The sequence below is a fragment of the Varroa destructor genome, unplaced genomic scaffold (genome assembly GCF_002443255.2).
Source record: "Varroa destructor unplaced genomic scaffold, Vdes_3.0 BEIS01000001.1, whole genome shotgun sequence".
Classification (NCBI taxonomy): domain Eukaryota; kingdom Metazoa; phylum Arthropoda; class Arachnida; order Mesostigmata; family Varroidae; genus Varroa; species Varroa destructor.
In genome coordinates, this window is record NW_019211454.1 from 9,167,061 (window position 1) to 9,190,656 (window position 23,596).

Sequence of the window (23,596 nt, forward strand, 5' to 3'; positions counted from 1 at the left end):
TCAAGCGTATGGCAGTAGATTCAGATGCAACACCGCGCTACGAAACCGCCATAATCATTTTTCTTTCCAGAGCGAAACCAAACAGGTGAAGGTACACACAAGCACACTAGGGACATTAAGCTGAGCAAAAGGATCTGGCTTATGGCAACTCATTCCAGTTAAGTAATAATATGTTTGTTATTCAAACGATTTGACCTCCTGAATATTTGCGTGCCTGCCCTGAGCCGAACTAAATTTGACCCCGCTGATCAGTGGAATCGATCAGATCGTTCACAGCCAGAATCGGCGTCTGCTACACCCCCGGCCTGACCACCGATGGCTGCTGTCATTGACTAGGCAAGCAGGAACAGCAACAGCAGCAGCAGCTCGGGGTGTGCGACGTAACCAAAATCGCCCGTAAACATAAATAGAAATCAATAAAACATGATAATGTGTTGGGCGACGAAGACACCTACTAAGACAGTGGCATCCGCTGCTGATAGAAGGCAAAAAGGAAAATAGGCGTAGTTCGCAGTGGATCCGATTAATGCTATTGTTGTTGTTGCTGTTGTTCTCGTCGTCGTCGTCGTCGTGTGTCGTTTCTGGACGTCTGCTGTTGTTATTGTTGTCGATGTGTACTTTTTCTTATTCTACCAGAAAAGTAAAAAATAGCGACAGAAATTGGCCGTTATCGATAATATTTTTGAATATGATAACCGCGATATCTCTGCGTTGCGCCACTGTCCTTTGCAACAAAAATTCCATTAAGAAGTCTTCTAAGATGCAGAGAATTTGAAGGCTAGGACGATTGTGCATAAAACTGCAAACGAGAGCGAAATTGGGTGTTTTTTTTTTTCTTCCTAGAGACGTCATCATGGCTGCTAGAAAAGGGTGACCTCGTGTGTATATGCACTGCGTACAAATTTTTTGTATGTGAGCTCGTAAAAATCTAAACGTACGGCCGGTACAGCTTTTTCTGTAGCATCACCACGACGACGATGATGATATTAGTGATGCCGTCACCCCTTCACAATTAAACCCATAGTCTGTTAAGGCTAACAGACTATTTATATAAAAATTGTATTAACTTGTTTTCAATGACTATCTGTGGATGGCCCTGTATCACCAGTGGCTCCTTTGTTTGAACGGATGGCAGTAAACAATTTGATCAGCCACGTTTCAACTTATCTGAGAATCCATGCATGCAAATGATCCGTTTTTTAAGGTAAGCCGCGTCCGGAAACATGAGAGAGAATCAATGAAGAAAAAAATTTCGTATGGAAGCAAAACTATAACGCACATTAAGAACAATATGACTAATTAAAATAATTATTTGTGATACAATTTGGACGACACTATGTAGCATTATTCAATCATACTTAGTTAACAGTATCTGTAAAATAATAGTATATGCATTATATATATAAATAGCCCAGTCAAATACCTGGCAAACGGTCGTGTTTCGATCGCATATGAGTCTGATATCGCATCCTGCCGTACGGTGATCCTGTTGGGCCAAACGGCCTCATTGAGGAAGCCTCGTGGTTTCTTCTGGTTCATAGCTTCTGCTGATGCCGAGAAATTTCTGTTCGGAACTGAACAGGTTTTTCCAGTCGATGGCTGTGATGCCACCAATAATGTCTAAGGACACTGTTTATAGACGGAGAGTTCTAGGTACTCCTGCACCGGACGGATGCTGCTTTCAGCTTTCAGAGAAATTACAACTGGTTGGAACGGATACAAAAAATACAATGACAGCAGCTCAATATCAACCACTGATAGTAGAAAAAATTACGTCGTTACGTTTCTATAGTTATATGATTTGGGTTCTAGTAGTTAGCGACTCTTTTCGCTGTTAGTAAGCGCTGATCGATTTGAACGTTGAGGTGATTTGATGATTTGTCATTGTGTAGATGAAGTATGGATAGGCATGGGTCTCCAGGATCAGGTTAACGGGTCAGCTACTCGATCAGCAGGTTCGTGGTTGAGCACAGCGCCCTCCGCGTAGCCTGAACCGCCTGAAACGTAATAGAAGGTGCAAAGCAATAACATTATGAATATGATATTACGGCCCACAAATAGCAAAGAAGAGAGCTGGTTTGCTTAGAATATCGGTGTTTTAGATGCTTTGGGGATTTAAATTCGGGAAGAGAGCTAATTACCTGTTGGATGATCGACATCAATCGCATTTAAGAGTATGTGCATACATCTATCAGCCTATATATATATATATATATACGGTGAAGGGCTAAAGTTATCATTGAAATAAGAAGTTTCGACAAGGTACAACATGCTTAAATATACAAACAGTTAGGAAGCATTGACCACCGTACTCAATGATGCTGCACCGCAAAGAAATGTGGTATAGCGTTAGAATAGGATCTTTTGGCAATCTGGTAGGTGGCATATTCTTCTAAATGCCATACCCCTCAACATATGTTTCTATTTTGTGTGTACTAATTAATTAACCGGATAATTCACTCACAAAAGTCGCCTTGGTTTTGATGGCTGATGCTGTTATTTTAAATTTACAAATAAATACGATGGCATATGATTACCATGCCATTTCACACGTCATACGCTGGAGAAATGTCAAATAAGTTTAGCGAGATTCACCTCTAACTAACCCTTCTTTCTAATAAAGTCAGGTTCTTGATTTAATAAATGATTCGGAGAATTTGTTCATACAATGAAAATAACCAAAAGCTAATCTTTCTCCGCGTACACTTATGGAAACCACCCACAACCGTTTCCTGCTCGCAATAATTATGACGACATTTTACCAATAGTATTGCAAGGGTTTCAATTGTTGCCTTTTAAATATATTGTTCATTTTCATCGATGTTTTTTTCCAGCGATTTATGCGGTACATATAACATTTCTTACGGTGATGAAAAGATTTTTTCACAGCGCTAAAAGCAAATGATATAACATTCGAGTACAATTAAACTATCATCTTGACATTTGGTTTTCGTTAATTTTCTGAATGCAATGTAACTTTTCACCTACACAAGTACATTTTACTAGACCATAGGCAACCTTCCTACAAGCAAGATTATATCAGTATATATAAACTCTTGCGTCGATAATATCATGTAGCAATATCGTGATCTTCACCGTTAACAATGAGGGCGTAGGTCTGACAGCCAAATGAACAGCATTCAACCTTTTAATGAATCTGATGGATATTATTTTGTTCACAAGATCTAACTTCGATGTTTCCCTTCCTTTTTTCCGTATTTTTTCGTTTTAGATATTACAGTTGCCCTTCGTTCTATTTCAGTTAAGCTCAGCGGGAACGCCACGTACGGCAGCCAGAGTTCTAACGGAGAAACGGTTTGTGTTAAGACGAAAATACACAAAATCTCACTATCCCTCCTTATGTGAAATAACCCATCGGAGTCCACCCCACAGCAGAAACAAGACGAGCCTTCCTCCCACACAAACTAATTCGAATAGATGACCTATTCATTAAGGTATGACCAAAGGAGTGCACGACTTGGAAGATAGAAGGCGAGGCAAAAGCAACCGGAAGCGTAATCCGCCGATATTCGTGGCAGAAACCAACAAATAAGAAGGCGAAAGGTACCCGCAGGTAAGCGTTCGTTTGAGTACGCGATTTAGCTTAATTTTACAACGTTGATGCAATGTTAGGTTGTTAATGAAGCTCTGTCGAGCTTTTGTTCAAGCTCGAAAGAAATCAGATAGCAGAAGGCAGCATCTTCGATATTCTTTGTTTGCCTCTAACCCAAGATAACTATACACGGGCTCCACGACGTGTACGAAGACCGGGTCCGACGAGGACCGTACATTTAAAAGTACCTTTTGAAATTGGCTAGCCATAATTTAGACACGCAATCGAGCTAAAGAACTCATTCTATGCGAATTTTGACGAGCATATACTTGTATCCATGAAAAAGCATAACTACAAAGAGAACCGTATTTCTTAGCTATATCTCACCGTATGCGAAATAACAGCATTAGCTAACTTCCGTAGATTGTTGACATTGGCGAATTATGATACAGCGCCTTCGAATTTTTTCGTCTGCTATAAGAGTTAACATTTTTGTAGAAGTATCGATGATAATTATATCGCAGGTACGAAATAAGTGGGATTCTCGAAATCGTCCGATGACATTATGACCAGTAAAGCGTAACAAGCAAACGCGACACCGTGTCTCTATTAGTTTTTTTTATGTGCAGCGAAAATAATCAATATATTTCTAGCCGCAGCTCTTTGGTAGACGCCCATAGTTTTAAAGCCATTCGTGACGCTTATTTCGACTGAACATTTCATCGAGATCGTATCAAATGTCAAACGATCGTACGCATAGAACAATTCGAGACGCAATATTCTATGTATTAGCATATACGTTTCTATTCCTGACAAGCAATCAACGCCTGCAAATACAAAAGCAATTCTTTGACACGTTCGATTCTTGTTTAGTATTCTCTGGGTTGACTCGTCTATGACGGAGTGGGTACCGCCCATTCCTTAATATTTACTTGATTTCACAATAATCAACAATAATTGAACGCAACCGGTATGTGTTTGACTATACTTTTCTAGTGAGTGGAAGCGTAAAAATGCAACAGTTCACTAATACAGGGCTTGCATTACGACAATGTGCATAGTAAGTATAACCCATACGGTAGTAAGAAGCAAAACACTAATTTATAACTTTAACAAACTTTAAATTACTACTAATGATCTAATCTCGTGCTATAGTCATTCAATGGCGACAATCGTCGCTGGGTAACTGTCAAAACGCTGCTAGCGCTAACAGCGATTCTAATCTTCTATAACAGCACATTGCCCCTCTATTTTCCTCATGTTACAGAGTGACTATAATCAATAAATAAAAAGTAGCACACGATGGTTGTCATCGAGGCCGATACCCGCTACCGCCCTCACCTGCCAATAGCAGATCTACGCTTTAGTTGATTCGAACTAACTTCATGCTCGAGAATAATTTCGAAATAATCTGACATCGCTCAGATACGTTGTGTCGCTCCAACAAATGCAGAAATATAGTATCATCGTTTAAAACACGCAGATTTCATACGAAGCGTCGACTGTAATGTCGTTTGCCCTGCCAACGTTGCGTCATGCTTTGTTACCTACAACATACATATATTATATATATATATATATATATATATATATAATCGCCGCCATGTAAATCGTTAGAAAAAGGTTTTTTTAACGATCATTGTTATTACAATTTCGTTAAACCTAGGAATCCTATTAAATATAGCTAGAAAAAAAAACAAGCTACGGTAAATACACCCTGAGACAATAACCATCAAGTTATAGATCAAAAGGACAGTCAAATTAGTCCATAAATAGCAAAACCGAATAAAAAACGTTTTGTGTTCAAAATGATTGTACTTCTCGAAAGAGGTGGTTTTCAGAAAATACTATTACAAATTCGCGGCGAAATTTGAAGGCTTACACGTGGAGGAAAGCTGACATCACCACCAGAGATGTCCGGGATAACTTTGTTGAGCCTAGAACCTTTTTAGAATAATTGCGAACGTTACTCATACTATATATATTCTCCTGCTTGTTTTTATACTATTTGATTCTCACGAATGAATGGCTTCCACCATTCACCGTCCATTTACCAATCAAATGTTCCTCATATATTCTCTATAGCTCTGGTCGCAGTGCGAGCAATAAAAACGAGAACAAATCCCAAAAAGCCTGAAAAGCGTTTTCGAACAGTTTGGCAATGGTGGACCATCAGCCTCGACTTACTTCATAATTAACTTCGCATAGCAAATCCGCCATAGTTGCCAAACAGACCGCATGTAACGGTCGTCACGGTTGACGATAATGACAAAGCCAAAAAACAAATAATTAGATAATAAACGCGCTCGAATTCATCCGAACTGCCACTGCGGCCATTGGCCGTACAAACCTCACGAAAAAGCATTCTTGCCCAACATCCCAATCCAATTGGCGTAGTAATACAAACAGCTAAGCAGTAGATGTTTATGTTACTGACGTTATGCGAATGAGCGATTATCGTATAGACGTGCGGTATCCTGTGATTACGGCTGTGTGCGTATCGGCGGGTCTGCCTGTCGGTGTCTGTGGGTTCGTACAACGGGACAAAACGTAAGATGGAACCAGCGATGGTCCCAAGATGGGTCCACGAAAACATGCAACGATACGAATATGGAGCCAGGGTTGTTACCTAGCGTAAATATGCCATTGCATAGCTAATCGGTCAAACTATGCATATAGACAGATAAACAGGCAAACACCGGACACGAGACTAACACGTTTCGACGGAAGGACGGGTGGAAGCAAACAGACAAGCGGGCGAGCAGACAAGCAGACAATATCGACGTTTTCCTCTCGTTCGGGTGGAGAAATTTACTTTTGTATTATGGTGATTGTACGTGACGTCAGCGGCAGCGTCTCTGACAGTGGTGAGGATTGATGACGTTTCAGTTCGATGAAGATGTTCCTTTGGTTTGGTTGGTGGACGCTTTGCTCTGATCGTTCGACGACGTGCCGTCGTTATAACCAGGTAAGAACAGCTATTTACACTAGATAACGCCCCACGAGTTGTTTGGTCGTTGTCATTACAACCGGCACAATATAGCAGTCGTCGCGTCGTAGGGGTGAACGCGCGGACGCGACAGGCAAAACGCGTCACCGACCAGGTCGGCAGCTGTCAGCGATTACCGACTCCGAATCGTCGTCAACGAACACCTCGTGCTAAATGCTAGCCGATAGATAAGTGGCGATATCTAGTAACCTGTACAAGATAGGCACGTTGCGGATGTATGTTTTGTTCGGACGACTGTGAAAGGGTAAGGAATTTACAGTACTCACTATAGTCTTTCTCGCTGCTTCCTTATCCATCACGTCATCCACTTTTTTCAGATAGTTCTAGCAGCAGCAGTAACGTAATTGTCACGAGTAACGGTTTCGCTTTCTTCTAGTTCTTCACCGTTTTAACCATCCGCGAGAAAGAGCATATCCATTAATAAATAACGAGTTCATAGATGGGATGAAGGTGACTATGCAAATGTGAACGATCGGCGAAGACCAGTTGTCGAATCTGTATGTATGTATGTATGCATGTGTGTATGTGTGTCTATCAACACTGAGAGATAATAACTGTCGCAGCAGAAGCAGAACGGTAGTTTTGCTACGTTTCAATATGCCAATCAACCTTGCCTTCATCGTCAGTTTGTCGTCTACTTCCATGATCTATATCTAAGTAACTATAAAAGTTGTTATCGTTGCCATGATTGTTGGAAATGATATAAATCGTAAAACAAATTGCAGTCCTTAGTAAGAATACTGAAGAGGGTAATCAGTTAAGAAAAACTGGCTTTATGTTAGACAAACAGCGAAACACGTTGCAAGACCTAGAAATATAGAATATATAAATATAGAATATAGAAGAAACGGGTGCAGGTTTCAGTGAAGTCCGGCAAACGAACTTCGATTGGGCCTAGCATTAGAACTTAGCAATGTTCTACAGATTTAAGTAGTAACAAATAAAGATGTGTGTATAATCAACTGCTGTTCTCGGAGGCAAGTTTCACATTATATATGAGAAGATGTATACTCTGTAGGTCGTGTTTTGCTTTTTTTACGCTGGCAAGCAGAAAAAGAAGAGCGGGATGCAATCTTATGGGAAGCAATCTTTCGAACCAGAGATGATCTTGTGACACCACTAATACAGGTAACATACGTCTGATAAAATAGGTTAGTTCGGCTTGGGAAAGCTGTCGTCCACAGGTAATTCAGACTCACCGTAATCGCAATCGGCTCCAGTACCTTAACGGCACAGGAACACACACATGCAGACATTGATGAATTTGCCGTAATCAAACTGTCCATCTATAGGTATAAAAAGCCTAGTGAAAAATGCTTAGCTGCAGACTGGTGTCACCTACCATAGTCTGTTATATAGTAATATACCTATTCGTCAATGGATTTTCAACAGTGCCTCTCCTTCGAACCCCTTTCAAGTGGTTAGAATCGTTTCGCTCCGCATTACAAGTCTCTGCATGGCCTCGTGTGTCGTCTACTATTATAGTAATTTTCCTGTAGTCAACGTCGGCCCATACGGGCCAAAGTGTAGGGGTACTGACTACATAAACTAGTCGAGAATACACGAACATCCTTACAGGCTATAACTTGTAGAGAAAAGAAACCGTTTCTATAGAGAAGCACTAGCCAGGACTTCGTTCCTACAGCGTGTAGACAAGCGAATGGTTGATAAGATGTTTAGATCGAGAAATGTTGGCAATAGAAGTACCTTAGCGTTTGATTATATCGAGGTGGGTGGCTTGTTGCGTGTGGGGTTCGAAAAGCTCCGCCTCCCCCGTAGTCAGCGAAGGCCACATGGTCCAGTGGTTCCTCAATCATTCGCAATTCGTTCGACAATAACACACCTCTAGACCGGCAACGCCGGACAGTATCGGAGCACTTCGATCTATAATTGCTGACTGGCGTATTGGGCTGACAAGGAATGGCAGGTCTGCTCCACTGGGAGAACCTCTTCCTTAGCAACCGGCTTCTGGGGGGCTCGGCGTGTTGAGGGGATAGCTGTGAATGAATCGACCTCATCGTATCCGTTCGCCGTTCAAATTCGTTCGTTTCGCCCAGAAATTCTAATAGGCAACGATTTTAAGATACTGCTACATGTTCTGTAGTAACGTTTCCCTTTATAAGCTTAAACATAGAGTAAATTAATGCTTAAATCATATATTTGTCTATAGTTTGTAGCATTCTATCATATCAGAATGTCTCTTTGAAGCTTCCTCTAATGGTGCCGCATGTAACAAGTGCGGTTGGAATTTATAATACAAGCCTTTAATGTAATTGTTATTCATTTTTTAAATTATTTCCTAGGAAAGAATTGACTTTTTACTGAGTGTACCTGTACATCAGATTATACCGAGTCTATATATAAAAATGATCCTAAAAATGCTAATGCCAAAAGCAACAAAACACCATTTTTATAAACAATTGAACTAATTAATTTGGTAGCAATTAACATTTTAAAGGTAGACATTCGTTAGATACTTGTTTCAATAAGAAAATAAGCAAACTATCGACAGGAACCAGACAACCAAAAACTCACTTGTCTGTATCAATTTAATCATAGGCCGCATAGTTCAAACTGTAAATCCGCCATACTATATATCCGTATATACCTATACGCCTGCCCCCGGGGGCCATTTGAATCAGACGCGCTGTCACACACATGCTGACACAACAAACTGCCGTTGTGCTGTCGTCATGCGCCTCTTAGAAAGGCCAGGAGTCTGATACGGACGCACGGTAGGACACAGTGACGCATGAACCGATGATGCTGGGCTAGGCGAGCCTTCCCTAGAAGCTTTGCTTCTCTTATCTCATTGCGCTATAGGCAATTTTCCGACGTCGGGTCGACAATATCACATATCTTCGTTTTCTTGCTTCTTTCGTTATCTTCTAATAGAACATTAAGAAAAGCACTGAAAGTATTGTACAGAAAGACCAATGCGACATCATGAAGATACCGATACCATGAAATGAAATGCGCTGTTGTTCCCCACTACTTTCGGATAATCACCTTGCGTTTTGCGCTCGTCAACCAACCAGGTTTAGCGCCAATGTGTTGGATAGCTCTAATGAAAAATCCTCTAATTGATCGTAAAATCTACGACCCTAATGCTTGAGCCTACTTATCGATAGATGGAAGGAGCAGACAGGCGTCAAGGGGGTGGTGTCCAGGTAATATCTATCGATAACACAGCAGTACAGTGCAACAACGGGCTTAAATGAAAAACCAGACCAGGTCACCTAGCTATTGTATTCCAGAACGTTACTGCTTATGTACGCGAGCTTTGCGGTCAGTATTACCTCACAGATCAGGACACCATATGCGGAGCTCACCAATAAATACACTATAAAGACGTAGAATGACTCACCCAACAGTGTTATGCGCTTGGAGAAGAAAACAGTCTAGATGCAGTAAGTAACAACGCCCGAACACGATCTAAATATTTATACGTACGATATAAATTTTACGTGATGCGTGGCATGCGTAAAAGTGGCGTCTGAATACAACAAAAGTATGGTAGCAAATATTGAAACATAACGAAGAAGATGCGCAGCACTATACGAGGTTTAAATTTACCAAAATACAAACGTCACCTTTCATCTACTATATATATATATATATATATAATAGTTGTAAGGTAGTACAATAGGGCTTACTTATAATAAGGTAAAGTAGAATAAGTAACAAGAAAATAGAGTGAGTGCTTATTTTAGCTCTGTACAATATAAAATTATATAGATGTACAGAGTTGAACATCGAAAGCCGGATTTCTTTTTCTATACATTTTGTATTTTTTTCTTCGATTAATTTTTTAATATGTTATTATTTCTAACTGTCGTAATATAAGCGGAACTACACGGTTCGAATTTCGAAAACGGCATGCTAAGTTTTTTCTTGTAATACCGATATGAGCTAATGAGCACATGCTCGTTACGACAAAGCCAGTCTATACAAATTTGATTGCGCCAACTTGTATGTTCGTAAGTGTTTTTTCGAACTTCATCCTGTATGTTATATAGTTCATTAAGGTTATTCTTCAACTGCTTCACCCGCCTCTGCAGTCACTTTAAGCAATCCGTACCTGCGCTATACAGATGGTCATCGTGTCAACACCAACTCAACGATGACGGCCAGCCTAATCGATTACGTCCGACCTCGCGTTGCTCCCATCAAAGGACGTCTCCCAGGAAGTCACACGTTCACAGATACCCTACAGGTGGCAGCAGTAGGCAGTCGTTGATGGCTAACATAAGTAAAACAGCGGCTGGTAGTAAGTAGCGGACTTAAATCCGTTCAATAACTAATTTTTGCAATAACTAATTGGGCCTCGTTTCTTGATCATGCGTTCTTCCAACGCTTCGGCCGCCCTGTGTGTGGGTCCACTTTAGGCCCGTTGCTATTTTACCTGGTTTTATTATTGTCATGGTGGCGCTGGTGTTACTGTGGCCGTTATCGACACTGGCGCATTCGCACCAACAACGGCGAACCAGTCGCTGCGAATCAACGAACGACTCACCAGCTTATCGTTGGGTCGTCCGTCCAACGGTGGATCAAAAACAAGTGAGGATAACGGCCCTAGCAGTGCCTCGCTGGATGACAATGTCGACAGGAAGCGAGCAATAAAACGATCGTGGTAACGTTAATAGCGCTAGGCGATGAGTGGACTGAAGAAACGATAACAAAAGAATCGCGTCTATCGCCGAAGAGGACTACCATTCAGCAACAGTAATGGCAACAGAGAAAACAATGAATTCGCGCTTTTAGATCAACGGGGAGGTAAATCGGACGAACGGGATGAGACGTCAGATCGGGTGGGCATAGGAGATAGGGCATTCGGCTTCGGATGAGCCGAAACAGAATGGAGCGAGCTGTTTCTTTGTTTCGACGACGTTTCAGCCAGGCGTTGCCTGATGTTACCAACGCTACTGATGCTGTCATCGCTGGTCGCTGGTTCAACAACTGTTGCTGTCTTTTTCTGCAATTGTCATAGTAGCGAGAGCTGGCAGTCCTATGGATCATCATTCCACAGAAAGGTGGGCATTCTCACGTGCCTTGCGGAGAACGATGACAACAACAGCATGAAGATTAACAATCGTGATGGGCCAGCACGTTGATTTTGTCATATTAATAACAGTAGCAGTAATCAAAGCGGCTAACATTATATGAACGATCAGCTACTGAATACCGTGCGTGAGCAGAGGTAAAAGCTCGTCCTTCTACGATCGAAGAATGACATATTTACAGTGGCATACGAATGAACCACCACTACCGATTCTGTGATATGTTGTATCAAATACTTTTTTTTTTGTTAACAATAACAGAATGGTCTGCTCAGCAGGAATCTATGCATCATACCCTGCGTAGCTTGCCATATTCATTCATCTTATTTCAAGTGCATTTCATAGTAGAAGCCTTCCAGAATTGGATGGAACGTTCAACAACAATACCGGACGTGACCTCTTAAATATAGAGAGATCACCATGTGTTAACCTTATATTTGTGTTTTACCGCTGATTATTGATAGCAGTAAATAGCAAAAAGCAAAGAGCAAATAATGACGTACACTTATTGGAATGAGCGCTGGATCAGGTCTGCTAATAGTGGGCCAACAGCAAACAGATTCATTATTTCTCTTTTTACGGCCGATACTGCCGTTAGCCATTGCATCAGACGGCTGATCCATGCCAACGCGAAACAAGTCGCGTCTACATTCGATTTTCAACATAAACTAGTTCACCTATCCGTAAGATTACGAGGAAGTCTCTTACCACTGCGTCATCTAGGGTATATCGTATCACGTCGTCGGTGTCGGTAGATAACATTACCAGCTTGAACCTATTGCACATTCTTCTGAGTCAAGTTGCCGCATCTACCCAGTAACACTTAGACCTCAATGTTCTGTTCTGCGTGTTTCCAGCGTAGGGCAACCACGTGTGATATGTGACTGTGTAAAAGCGCATTTACATTCATTGATTTCTTATCCTATTTCGTCGTTCTTTTTTTTTATGATAACAGTAACAAACTCTAATGTCGTGCAGAGTTTAAGTAAAATTGTTTCGTTACGTTTTTGATTCGTGACCCCTGTTTGTCTACCCATCTCTCTTTCCAACTCCTATTGTACGCCCCTCGTATTAATAAATTATTTCTACGTTTTGCCCATGGCACGTTCACTTAGGCTGATGCGGTATCTTCGTCTATTCCTCTTTCTGTCATTTTTTCCGCTATATATATTTTTTCCACTTGATAAATTTTCCTGTTTTGCGTTTTCTCTTCTATCCTGTTGAAGCAATGTTTTTTTTTATTTTTCTTTGCTCGACTGCCCAGTCGTTTTTCGTGTGGACATTACCACCATCAAACAATCCGTCTGTTTCTATCTATCTACCGTAGATGCGGCTTCCGTGGCGGCGTAGACGCAGAAGCCGCCGCTATAGTTGTGGGAAGCTCTATATCTACAACAGTGGTAGGCACTGCCAATAAATACTAGTATCGACAGAGTTCGTAATGCGCTATGGCGGTCATTGCTAGAACTGCGCTCGCTTATTCCCAGCGATCGTTCGCTCACACGAAGCCCACGCAAAACAATCATCGTCCATCCATCCATTTCTCAATTTACTTCGTTTTTCTTTAAAGCTTTTCGTCTGTATTTCCGTACTCGCTCCCAGGTGCGTTCTTTGGGGTTTAGCAAAGAAACTTCGGGCCCGCCTTCTCCCCCGATCTTCCTTTGGGTGGCGGCGTTTTGTCATAGCATTTTTCGTCATGGTGCAGCTTCTTTCGCCTTGAAATTCTCACAGCCTACTGTTGACGTTGGAACCACTGGTTTACAGTTTTCGCCATTTTTGCCGTCAGTAGTAGCAAGTGCACTAGCGCCAACAGCGATTGTTATAGCATTGGTCACATGATCATTTTCTGTTGATTTCCGCCGATCATTATCATCGCAGCCATTCGCACACGCCATTGGTCCAACACTGCGATGCTGCCGCTGGACGCATGCTGATGCCGTCCGAGAGCGTTTTCGATACGAGCTAATGGCCATCAGTTTCACTACGTCATGAATCGGCGCAGTGTACAGCGTATGGGCGCTAGTGCCTCTTAGGATGAATCGATGTATACAACAAAATACAGTGCCGTTATTGTCGTCCCTTCTTTTTGCAGGACACGAGCGGAGACTGATCTGTGTCACTTGTTGTTCTGTTCCTGTTGCGTATCACGCTTCGCGGTATATACCGAAACTACTGATAGAAGAATTCATCTATTGGTCCTGAATGCTGATAATTCCGTTTTTTCTGCTAACCTGTTGATAGCAATTGGCACTTGTTTATATTAGCAACATCTGCCGTTACTGTTTTTATTGGCGGGAACAGGGAATAGCTGAACTGATTGAATCGATCCTTACGGAGAGATCAATTTATCGGCGAATGAACAAGCGCGTAGTCTGACTTCAATATGTGACCAGAAAGTTTCACCGAGCCACTAGGTGAAATCAACCGAGGAATATGGATAGAAGAATGGCCGACATAATGCGAAATATGTCGATCATTGAACCGTTCGATACGACTGCGGTTAGATATTACAGGCTAAGTAGATCGGGAAATTTGCTAAGAATAACAGACAAGAACAGTCCCAACTTATCAATTTGATACGACATATCGCCTCGTTTAGGCTCGGTGACGATCCACTTGCATCGTTACTATTAACGAAGGTGGTGGCCTAAGCGCCGTTCTACCTGATTATTGACTTCTGTGAATACTCTAGTATTTGTTTACCTTTTTAATCTGCCTTCTATAACCTATTTCGGTTGTCAATTTAATCACTTATCAACTAAAGGATCGCTGACACAAGAATTCTAAGTCAATCATTTCCAATCAAGCTCCAAAATAGCCGTTGATTCTGTAATAACAAAGAGCGTTGCACAGAAACAACTAGTATAAAATTTCATCCGCGTCCTTTATTATAGTTCATTTTCACTACGTCTATGAAAATGCACCAACATCACAGCGATAGGCGCCATGACGGCCATGAACTTGAGATTCCTTAAATAAAAAGGTCAACGGCTTGATGTGTCCCAATGTTTCTGGCATATTTCAATCGGCTGACATTGAACCTCATCGCTGCTTGCCGCTTGAGAACAGCCACTGACTTGACAGACAGATAAACACTCAGGACGTTAGCGTCCTAAATCGGTGTCCTTCCACATCGTATTTAGAGCTATCTCCCTGACGTGAGCATCTAACAGCGGTAGATGGATGCAAGTAGGGAAACAGCGGTCCAAGGCACCCGCAGCAGCGCTACCAACGGCTGAAGCATAACAAAACGAAAGACGACACTGGGTTCTTCTATGACTTGTCAGTGCTCTCCTGCGGTGACTGCTCTCCTATGAAAAACCGTTCGTGACCAGCTGGTAGGACGGTCAAGAAAAAACAATCGATGCTGCTGTACAGTGTGGATCGGCCCTTCCTGACTCACTGAGCGTACTTCCTCCTTCGCTGAGTCAGGCTGGGCGACAAATCAACCTGCGACTGCCCACAATATAGTGAGTGAATAACTGCGTCGGTAAGACAGACTGCTATCACTGCTATATATAGTCAACTCTCGACTTTATGTAAGCGGCAGGTCGTTGACATATCAAACAACCTTCCGCGGTAAAAAGAAAAGGAAATCTTACATTTATGAGAACGTATGGGACATGTAAGCATAGATTAGCGCTACGAAAAGATGTAGGTGATAGCTTTGTGAACATACTGCTACAAAGTAACAACGTGGAATGCAGGGAAGGGATTGCCGAGATGGCCTGATGTATAAACATTGTTCAAGAACAGATCCTTTTTTAAAGTAATAACAAACGAATTAACTTGACTTATTACACACACACACACACACAGACATCTGTATATAGTGACACCGTGAAACTGCTGTAATGCATCAATGATTTGAATGTTAGATTGAGTAATATCGCTCATGAAAACAGTTTTCAGTATCATCGGTCTCTACACAAAGGTACAGCCGATGTTACTCATAAGAGGCCTCTACAATAAATATACGAGGTGTATAAGGAGGAGCAATGGCATACACGTAAACCGGTTTCAACTTTAATCTGTAACTTCCCCCTGGTGGCAAGCAACAAAATAGGATAATGCCACGAAAATCTGTTTCTTGACCGATAGTCCTTTGATCATGGCGTCCCACGATATCCTCAGCAACAACGTGACCTAACGCCAACGTCACCGAAAGTGCCGACAAAATGCAGACACACAGCTCACCACCGTCCGGCCCGCTTTGCCCCGTGGTTACTTCTAAATGTCAAACTTTCATTCGGTGGGATACCCCCTCAGGTTGCCCTAAGCAGGTCCTACCTATGCGTCGCATATGCGAAAGCTTGTTTATCGCGACTTTCTTTTTCTCTTCGGCTTGGATGGCGTTTTTTAGCCAAATCGTGGTGCCCCTTCATCGTGGCCGATGAACAGCAGACCCGTCAACTATGGCAGGACGGACGGAACGGGATTGCGAGCGCCCAGCACAGTCGACCGTATTCGATTGAGGACAATGTTGTATAGCTGAATGAAATAAACAGATAGTAGAGGGAGATTGACAATGCTCAACGCGACGAATCTCAGTGTCGCCACATTAGACAGGCCGTAAACCAGTGGTTGGTTTGTGACCCCTCTGCTATTAGCGTCGAACCTGAGCAAACGCGTAACCAAAAAGAGACCGTTGTAATTTAGCTGAGGTCCGGCTCGAGGTGATTGGCACACTCGTGAAGCTTCTATTGTGTTGGACATCATCCGCGTATACCCGGTCGAAGACCAGCCGAACAACTGAAGTCATAAGAAAAAATTGAAGTGATTAGTTTCTGAAGAGGGTATTCTCGTGAAACGGCGCAATGGTAGTGACTGTGCCTGCTAAACTAAGGGAAACAATATTTGATGGCGGCAGTAGAACCGTATATAAAATCCAAATATCTATTAGTTTATTAAACATAGTATCAAAGTTCACATGCCATTAAGAAAGGAACTGTTTTGACATCTTTATTAAGTACCTCATAACATACAGTGGCAAGCATAGATTAAATTAGCTCCTTACTCTACGGTAAAACCAGATTTTGTATAACTGCACGAATTGAATACTATAGTTCCTAATATAGCATAATAAAGTATGGTAGAGGTTCAATTTTTGTTAAGAAGTTGGAGCGCTGTCGCTTCCGACGCAGTAGTCTGTCCGGCGTCTAGTGTCAGTGTGTGGGCTAACTGTGCTTAGCGTGGATAATAGTAAGAGAATAAGAATTTCATTCAAATCTATGAGTACTTACGAGGCCCCGCGCCTCTTTTCCAGATCTTAAGTACTTAGGAAATATTGTATTCTACAGGTCTCAGATACCTGGGACTAGTTCCACAATTAAGCAGCAGCCTTTAGAAATGGCACTCCCTGGACGGATGAACAAGTGAGATCCGGCCTTTCTAGAATGAAACAGGGTTAGGTCTAAATCATCCGTGCTCGTACTTAAGATCAGGTAATGAAGTCCAGTGGAAACGGATCACTTTGACGAGAATCATTTGAAACGACCCCTGGTCCTAGATCATCTCAAACGCATAAGGGCTGCATTAATACCTAATGGGTAAAAAAAAAACTATCGCCCAAATAGATAGTTCCACATCCAGTAATTTTCATTGCTGGTTTCGTGTTGTTTTTATACATTTACCTCGTACTGATCAACAAAGTTGCTCCGCAATACTCACAAGTAATTGTCATTCATTATTTGAACGGATCAATGTATTCACTATATTCAATTACGCATCAGACAAATGAGAATCAAGTTATTCGAAGATCTATTGTGGTTTTAGTTAGGCCATATTAGCCTACTTCGCATGAATGGCTGTGAAGAAGCCATCAGACTTGTATCTTTCTGTCTTCATATAGACTCTGTTTAGATAGATATAGATTTCTGTTTCGGCACTACTTTTACTCAAACCGTCATCTCTTCAATAATAAAAACGTTTGATGAAACCATATTTTCGCTTCATGTGAGAAAGTTCTATAGAAACTATCACTTCTGACATTGAAAGGATTAGCGCCATTACATGTAATGCCATTGAAAATTGCGTCGAAATTCTGTGTTGGCTCATTTTGCTTGAACAATAATATTTACTTATACAATAAGTATACGGCTATATTGATGAGACGCCTAACGCCATCAAATGGAACGTGAGACGGGCACAATATCGAAAGGGAACTGATGTCAATGTGTAGCTTTTACGAGGTTTCATCAAACACGCCCAACTAACTTGAGATTTTCTCTGTTACTCCATTAAACGGTGATTTTTTTAGTTATGTTCGATCATGGACCAGCTCGCTACTTGAAGATACCAAGGCAATCTCAGCACAAATAGAATACGTGAATGCCGAAACGGCCATGCTATCGTCGACAAAGGACGAATCTTTTCATGTAGAACGTACGCTCCTTTCAAGCATGTAGTCATATATAGCACTACAGCGTAACGTAAACACGAGGAGAATCCGATTGATACTCGGCCCTCATCTCCGATAGCAACGGCGCTAGAAAACACTTCAGCAGACCTTCCAAATAGAAACACCTCCACATAAGTAATCCGTACCTCTCAAGCAGTGAATCGAGGGCAACGAGTTTCCATTAAAGGTATTATTGGCGTTTGGAGCAAAGCTTTTCAGTTTATTGTCATCTGTACCGACGCTACGTCACTAAGCGGTTTTCAGGTTGAGGCCAATCTTGGCCCCGCACCGCTTGTAGAGGACACGCCCCATTCCATCTTTCGATTCGTCAACTCAACGTGTTGACGTCTACGGAACCACTTGGCCTACTGGCAGATCACTTCTTCCTTTGACAAGCGATCAGTGGTAAGCTCACACCTTCCTCGCACCAAACGAAAAGTGGCAAGGAACAATTTCCAGTGTATGAAAAAGACCAGCTGTGTGGTCATTTGGCATTTTCGACTGTAAAAATCTAGTTTTCACAATGGTTGTGACATACAGGCAAGTTACAAAACAACTCAGTTATTGTTGGCAAAGGGCACAATCACTATTCAGGACATAGGGCTCAGCTAATAATATCCTATTATAAATGAAGATGAAAATACTGTGCACCTATATTGGATTGTGACAGCGCGATTTAGACTGATTAGCCAATTATAGAAATTTATATATATATATATATATATATAATTTCTATCTATATATACAAGAGCATCTATCGTGAGTTAGAATAAACCCATCGTAAGTTTTCTTCGCTCACTTGACACTTACCCCACTGAATAGCAGACAAGGGCATTATAATAAAAACATTTTCTTTTCCATATTTTATCATAGATAGTTAATTTAGAATGTCCATGATATTTAGCTTGCTTTTTTTGGCAATCACTTTGACTCATAATACACCCACGTTGATTTGACAAAGCAGAAAGAGCCGGTAGAAGCGTAATCTGTGCTATATTCTATTGATTCGTATAACAGAATGGACCGTGATGCCAGTGGCGACAATCGTTACCGAACGACCACTGTCGTAGTTTGACTACTATTTTTTGTTGCTTTACCATAGCAGTTCGCCATAGAAACGAAACTCGACCGGCCGGATCGTGAAGATGCGCCATATTCGTTCTGCTACTTTCCGTGTCAACAACGTTTTGATAATCACTTTGGACTTCGCTACTGAATAGTAACCAGAGAGTAATTAAGTGAAAAGTTCCTCTACAGTAGAAAACAATAGGACCATTTACGATCTATTCATTCAGTATATTGTTGCGAGAATAGGTTCTCGTATGTAGATGTGTATTTTGTCTCATTTTTCGTTTACATGCGTCGTTTGAGCCCGGCATCCACAAACACCGTCACCGCCTAAATCATTCGCGTCAGCTTCGTACCTGTCTGTCTCGTCAGACTTCGTTAAGTCCACATCGTACTCGTAGCAAACAATGGGCAAATCTTTGTTTTTACATTTCTTGCCATAATTGCGATAGTACGTTTGAAATGGTATTCTTTAAGACTTCGAAGCCTTAGAACTACAGTGACAGTTTATTCAATAGCGAAGATTGTCATGGATAATGGAAGTTACCCACTAAATAGAAGACTTGATGCAGGGCAAATTAAAGCTATCAACGCATGTTAGGGGATCACGGCTCATCGTGATTAATGAAACGAAGAAACAGAAGGATGGCGCCGACTGAGTTCATATCAGATCTTCCGTTAAGCATTTCGCTTACATAACTAGGTGGATGATTGCGCACATAATCGCTGGTGATTCGTTGGAAAAATGGAGAAACGATCAGGACAGAAAACCTCTTTTCGAACCTCTCCATGTTGTATATTTTATTATCGACAACTGAACGGCCCATATTGACTTTTTTTGCTTCTTCTCCTAACTGTCTCGTTCTTCATGGTCTACGTTTGATGAAGGCCAGAATTTGTTTGTTACTGCTATCTTCTTCACAAATGTATAGTCAGTATTCGCAGACAGGTCAAGCATTTGCCACAAGGCCTTATGAATAAAACTGCTAATAGGCGTAACCGCATCCATGGAGTGGCTAAGTAAGCAGCGCAACATATAATAGGACGCCTCATATACAGTTTAGATGAATGAGTAACACAATTCACAACGTTACAAGCAATTTTTATTAAAATAATGTACATATGCCAATCGTATGCCCTAGGATTACGTAACATATAATTTTTTTTACTTAACACACACACGTTTTACACATCGCTCCAAATGGGCCCTAAATCAACTTGATTCGAATACGTAAGGCTAAAAAACCTACACGGAAGACGTATCGAGAAATTAGTATTTAGGCAGGCGAAAACACAGACGTCCGTTTTTCAGCAAACTATTAACAAGGTCGAGGGCATTAGAAGCTATCATCGCTGTACGACCTCCACCACTTCGATACATATTCAAACGTGATAGCAGCGCGTAAATGGAGCACGTACATGTTATACGTCGTGCACCAGTTATTGTGAAACTGTTGTTCTTCCGATATGCATAAAATGTAAACACAACAAAGCTGCGATAGCGGGAGGCTTCAGACGGCCGTTTACGTTTCTTGACATCCCGTGTTTAAAAGGCAATCGATCAGTAATGTATCGCTGCTGTTCTTGTTACTGCTACTCGTCGGGTAAATCCTATTGGAAGTTTTTCTCCGATACTATTTAGTAAACGAAGTCCTTTGTTTATTGTCCTTAGTGTTCCACCCCGCGCGCCTCTTGCCCTCACCCGAACAGATACCAGATCTAAACTTGTATTGCCGACGATAGTTTTTTCCGGTATACGGGCTCGCTCTATGGTGCCCGCAATGCACGAACACATAAACGGTACGACTCGTAGATTTGAGATACTCGGAGCGTTTATACGTTAACAAAAGAATGAAAAACTGCAGCGCAGACGATCATCAGGGCATTGTTTATCCAGTCCGAGGAGGATTGGCCTTTTAAGTAGGACAGACAGTTGTTCCAATAACAGTTTCTGTACATGAATACCTCTATAGGATAGTAATTGCCTGTTGGTGGCGATGACCACTTTCGTCCTCGGCTAAAACTACCGATCGGGATTAGCAATGAACCGTGCAAATTGTATAACAGGTGAGATCGTAGCACTGGGTGACGCCGCACAGAAATAGTATACCGTTCGTTAGACTAACGTGTAATCACCCCAAAAAAACCTTCCATTGTTACATCCTTTCAAACACAAATAAACCAACTATGGCTAAAAACTAATCAGCTGATTTCACGTGTCCACTTTCCTCGTCCAATGGAGGAATCTTTGTCTAATACCAAACTGATAGAATAAAGCCATATTGGTCCCGTGTTTAACTGGTTAATTGGGCAACTTCCTTGTCCAAGCCGATGAAGCCATTGCCGCCCTGTGTTTTTCAGTCATACAGACGCATAGCTATAAAGGGACCAGGTATAAGAACGCTTTTCCTAAAACGTGCATCGTTGTTTTACGGCATCAGACAACCAAAATGGTACACCGTGAGACTTCAAAAAGGACCCAGACATTACGCCTATTGCACTTGTGGGACACAGGCGTTCGACGCACAAGGGCAGAACAGCACTGTCTATTGGATATATCGAAATAGAAGCTTGCCCATTAAATGATACTAGAAGACTTGTATCCTTGGACGACGATGCCCCGAAACATCCATAGCCCAGGATAGCGTAGATCAACGGCAAGAGGATTGTCGCTCACCTGAATCAGGAATGAACGCTACTGAGACAAAGCGTCGACTTTAATCGTGGAACATTGGGTCAAAACCTGTTCAGGTTGGATTTCAGCCGTCGATGAGGTTAGGTAGCCAGAACCAGGAAATCGCCTACTGCAATATTTTAAATGGCGCAATTAGTAAAAACAGCAACAAAACAGAGCATCAAGCGAGGGGGAAATGAGTTTCGATCCTCTTCACCTGGCAGAAAGTACTTTTTCACAGATAAATAAATAGCGCTTCGTGCCTGGCCCCGCGTGCTGCCTGTACCTCAGCGTAAACGATACTGGCGGCAACCGTTGCAGGCAACCACTGCCGACATAGTATAAACACGATGACTTTCACGAAACGTGACAATTGCCGCAGCACTTCGTGCTGGCAAAAATTGTTATGACCGCTTTGACGGTAACTTCATAGCTAGACGATGAACCGGCTAAATGGTTTTTGTCCTGTAATTAATCACATCACTCCTACTTTCCTAGCCATACATCTGCCCCCATATCTATATATATATATATATATATAGGTGGTTTGGTAGAACATATATATACGTCAATTTTTTCGCGTGCGTGCATCGCCCGGCGAATCAAATCTTTTATCTCTAAACCTATGTGTCTACCGACGCCGCATCAATGTACGCTTCATAGTCGGAATAGTGGTTTAGTGCTAGCTACTTCTGCATTATGATGAATAGCGCTTATGTTATTAAAGCAATCGTAGGCCATTTGTTTGGCCAATTATCGTTCCGACACACATTCGATTCGATCAAATTTTTGGGAAGCTCTTTAATATCGGTTGCCATGGTATCCGACGCCACTAGCGCCATTGTCAACAGCTTAGCAGAGCGAAAAAAGACGGCGTCACAGAAAGTTAAAAGAGACATTTGCCAAGTGTGGCCATCGAATATAATTGAATAGGCAATATATGCACCCAAAGTATCGAATTGATATAGATGTATTCAAGACCTTGGTTGAATAGGCAAAGATTGCTTTCCCTAGTGAACGTGAAACTACTATAATAGTGTTAATTATTTATAACTTCTTTTCAGATCAATCAATGGCTCTGAACAAGGAAAAGCCACATGAATGTAAATGATACTGGCGGCAACCATTGTTTGAAACGTGCAAAGATGCCACCAGCTGAAAACGCCTTTACTATAGATTATTATTATTATTATTACAAACTTCTAATAATGATTTATCAAGAATAGCCCCAACTTTTGTCATGCGTAGTAGATATAACACAAGTCATATTAAGATCTCTGAATCACACTTCCGCTCCCAAACCCCGAATAATTAATGTACAACAAGAAAAAACGGAAGATAACCAATAGAAGCCAAGACAGCGGCTCGAAACCGTCTTTTTCAACTCATTCGAATGTAACCTATTCACAGATATTGCACTGGGGGGGGGGGGGGGGGGGGGAAGGTGGCGGGGAGGGGGGGGGGGGCCCGAGGGGTCACACCTGTTTTTAATTGTTTTTGATGGGAAAAAGTGGAAAAAAGGTATATAAGTCCGCGACTTTTTTAAGCTCTTTTTAGTAATGTAAAATAAAGATATTTTTTTTTTTTTTTTTTATATTTGGTGGGAATAAATAGAATTGTTTAAATACAGGATTCGCGAAGAATAGATCGACCCAATGCTATGCTGTTTTTTTTAACGTTCATCCTGTTACCGTGATGATAAGAAGAAGCAGCATAGCGCAAAAGGTACACAGACGGAATTGAAGCAAGCGTCATTTGTCTCACCGCACCTATTAGATATACATACATATATAGATTGCATACACAGTAATAGCATTAACAATAACAATAA

The 23,596-nt window shown here is 41.6% G+C and overlaps 1 protein-coding gene across 12 annotated transcripts in view; it reads right to left on the bottom strand.

The window, feature by feature from the left end:
- Nucleotides 1–23,596, bottom strand: part of LOC111243233 (uncharacterized) — a 157,708-nt gene that overhangs the window by 93,052 nt on the left and 41,060 nt on the right. For 6 of the 12 annotated variants that reach the window (XM_022788484.2, XM_086978495.1, XM_022788453.2 and 3 more), the window contains exon 2: nucleotides 1,424–1,997. In XM_022788484.2, coding sequence (XP_022644219.1) covers nucleotides 1,424–1,539 — 116 coding nt within the window. In that variant the 5' untranslated portion in view covers nucleotides 1,540–1,997. The other 6 variants (XM_086978461.1, XM_022788474.2, XM_086978472.1 and 3 more) reach the window with 6 other exon arrangements.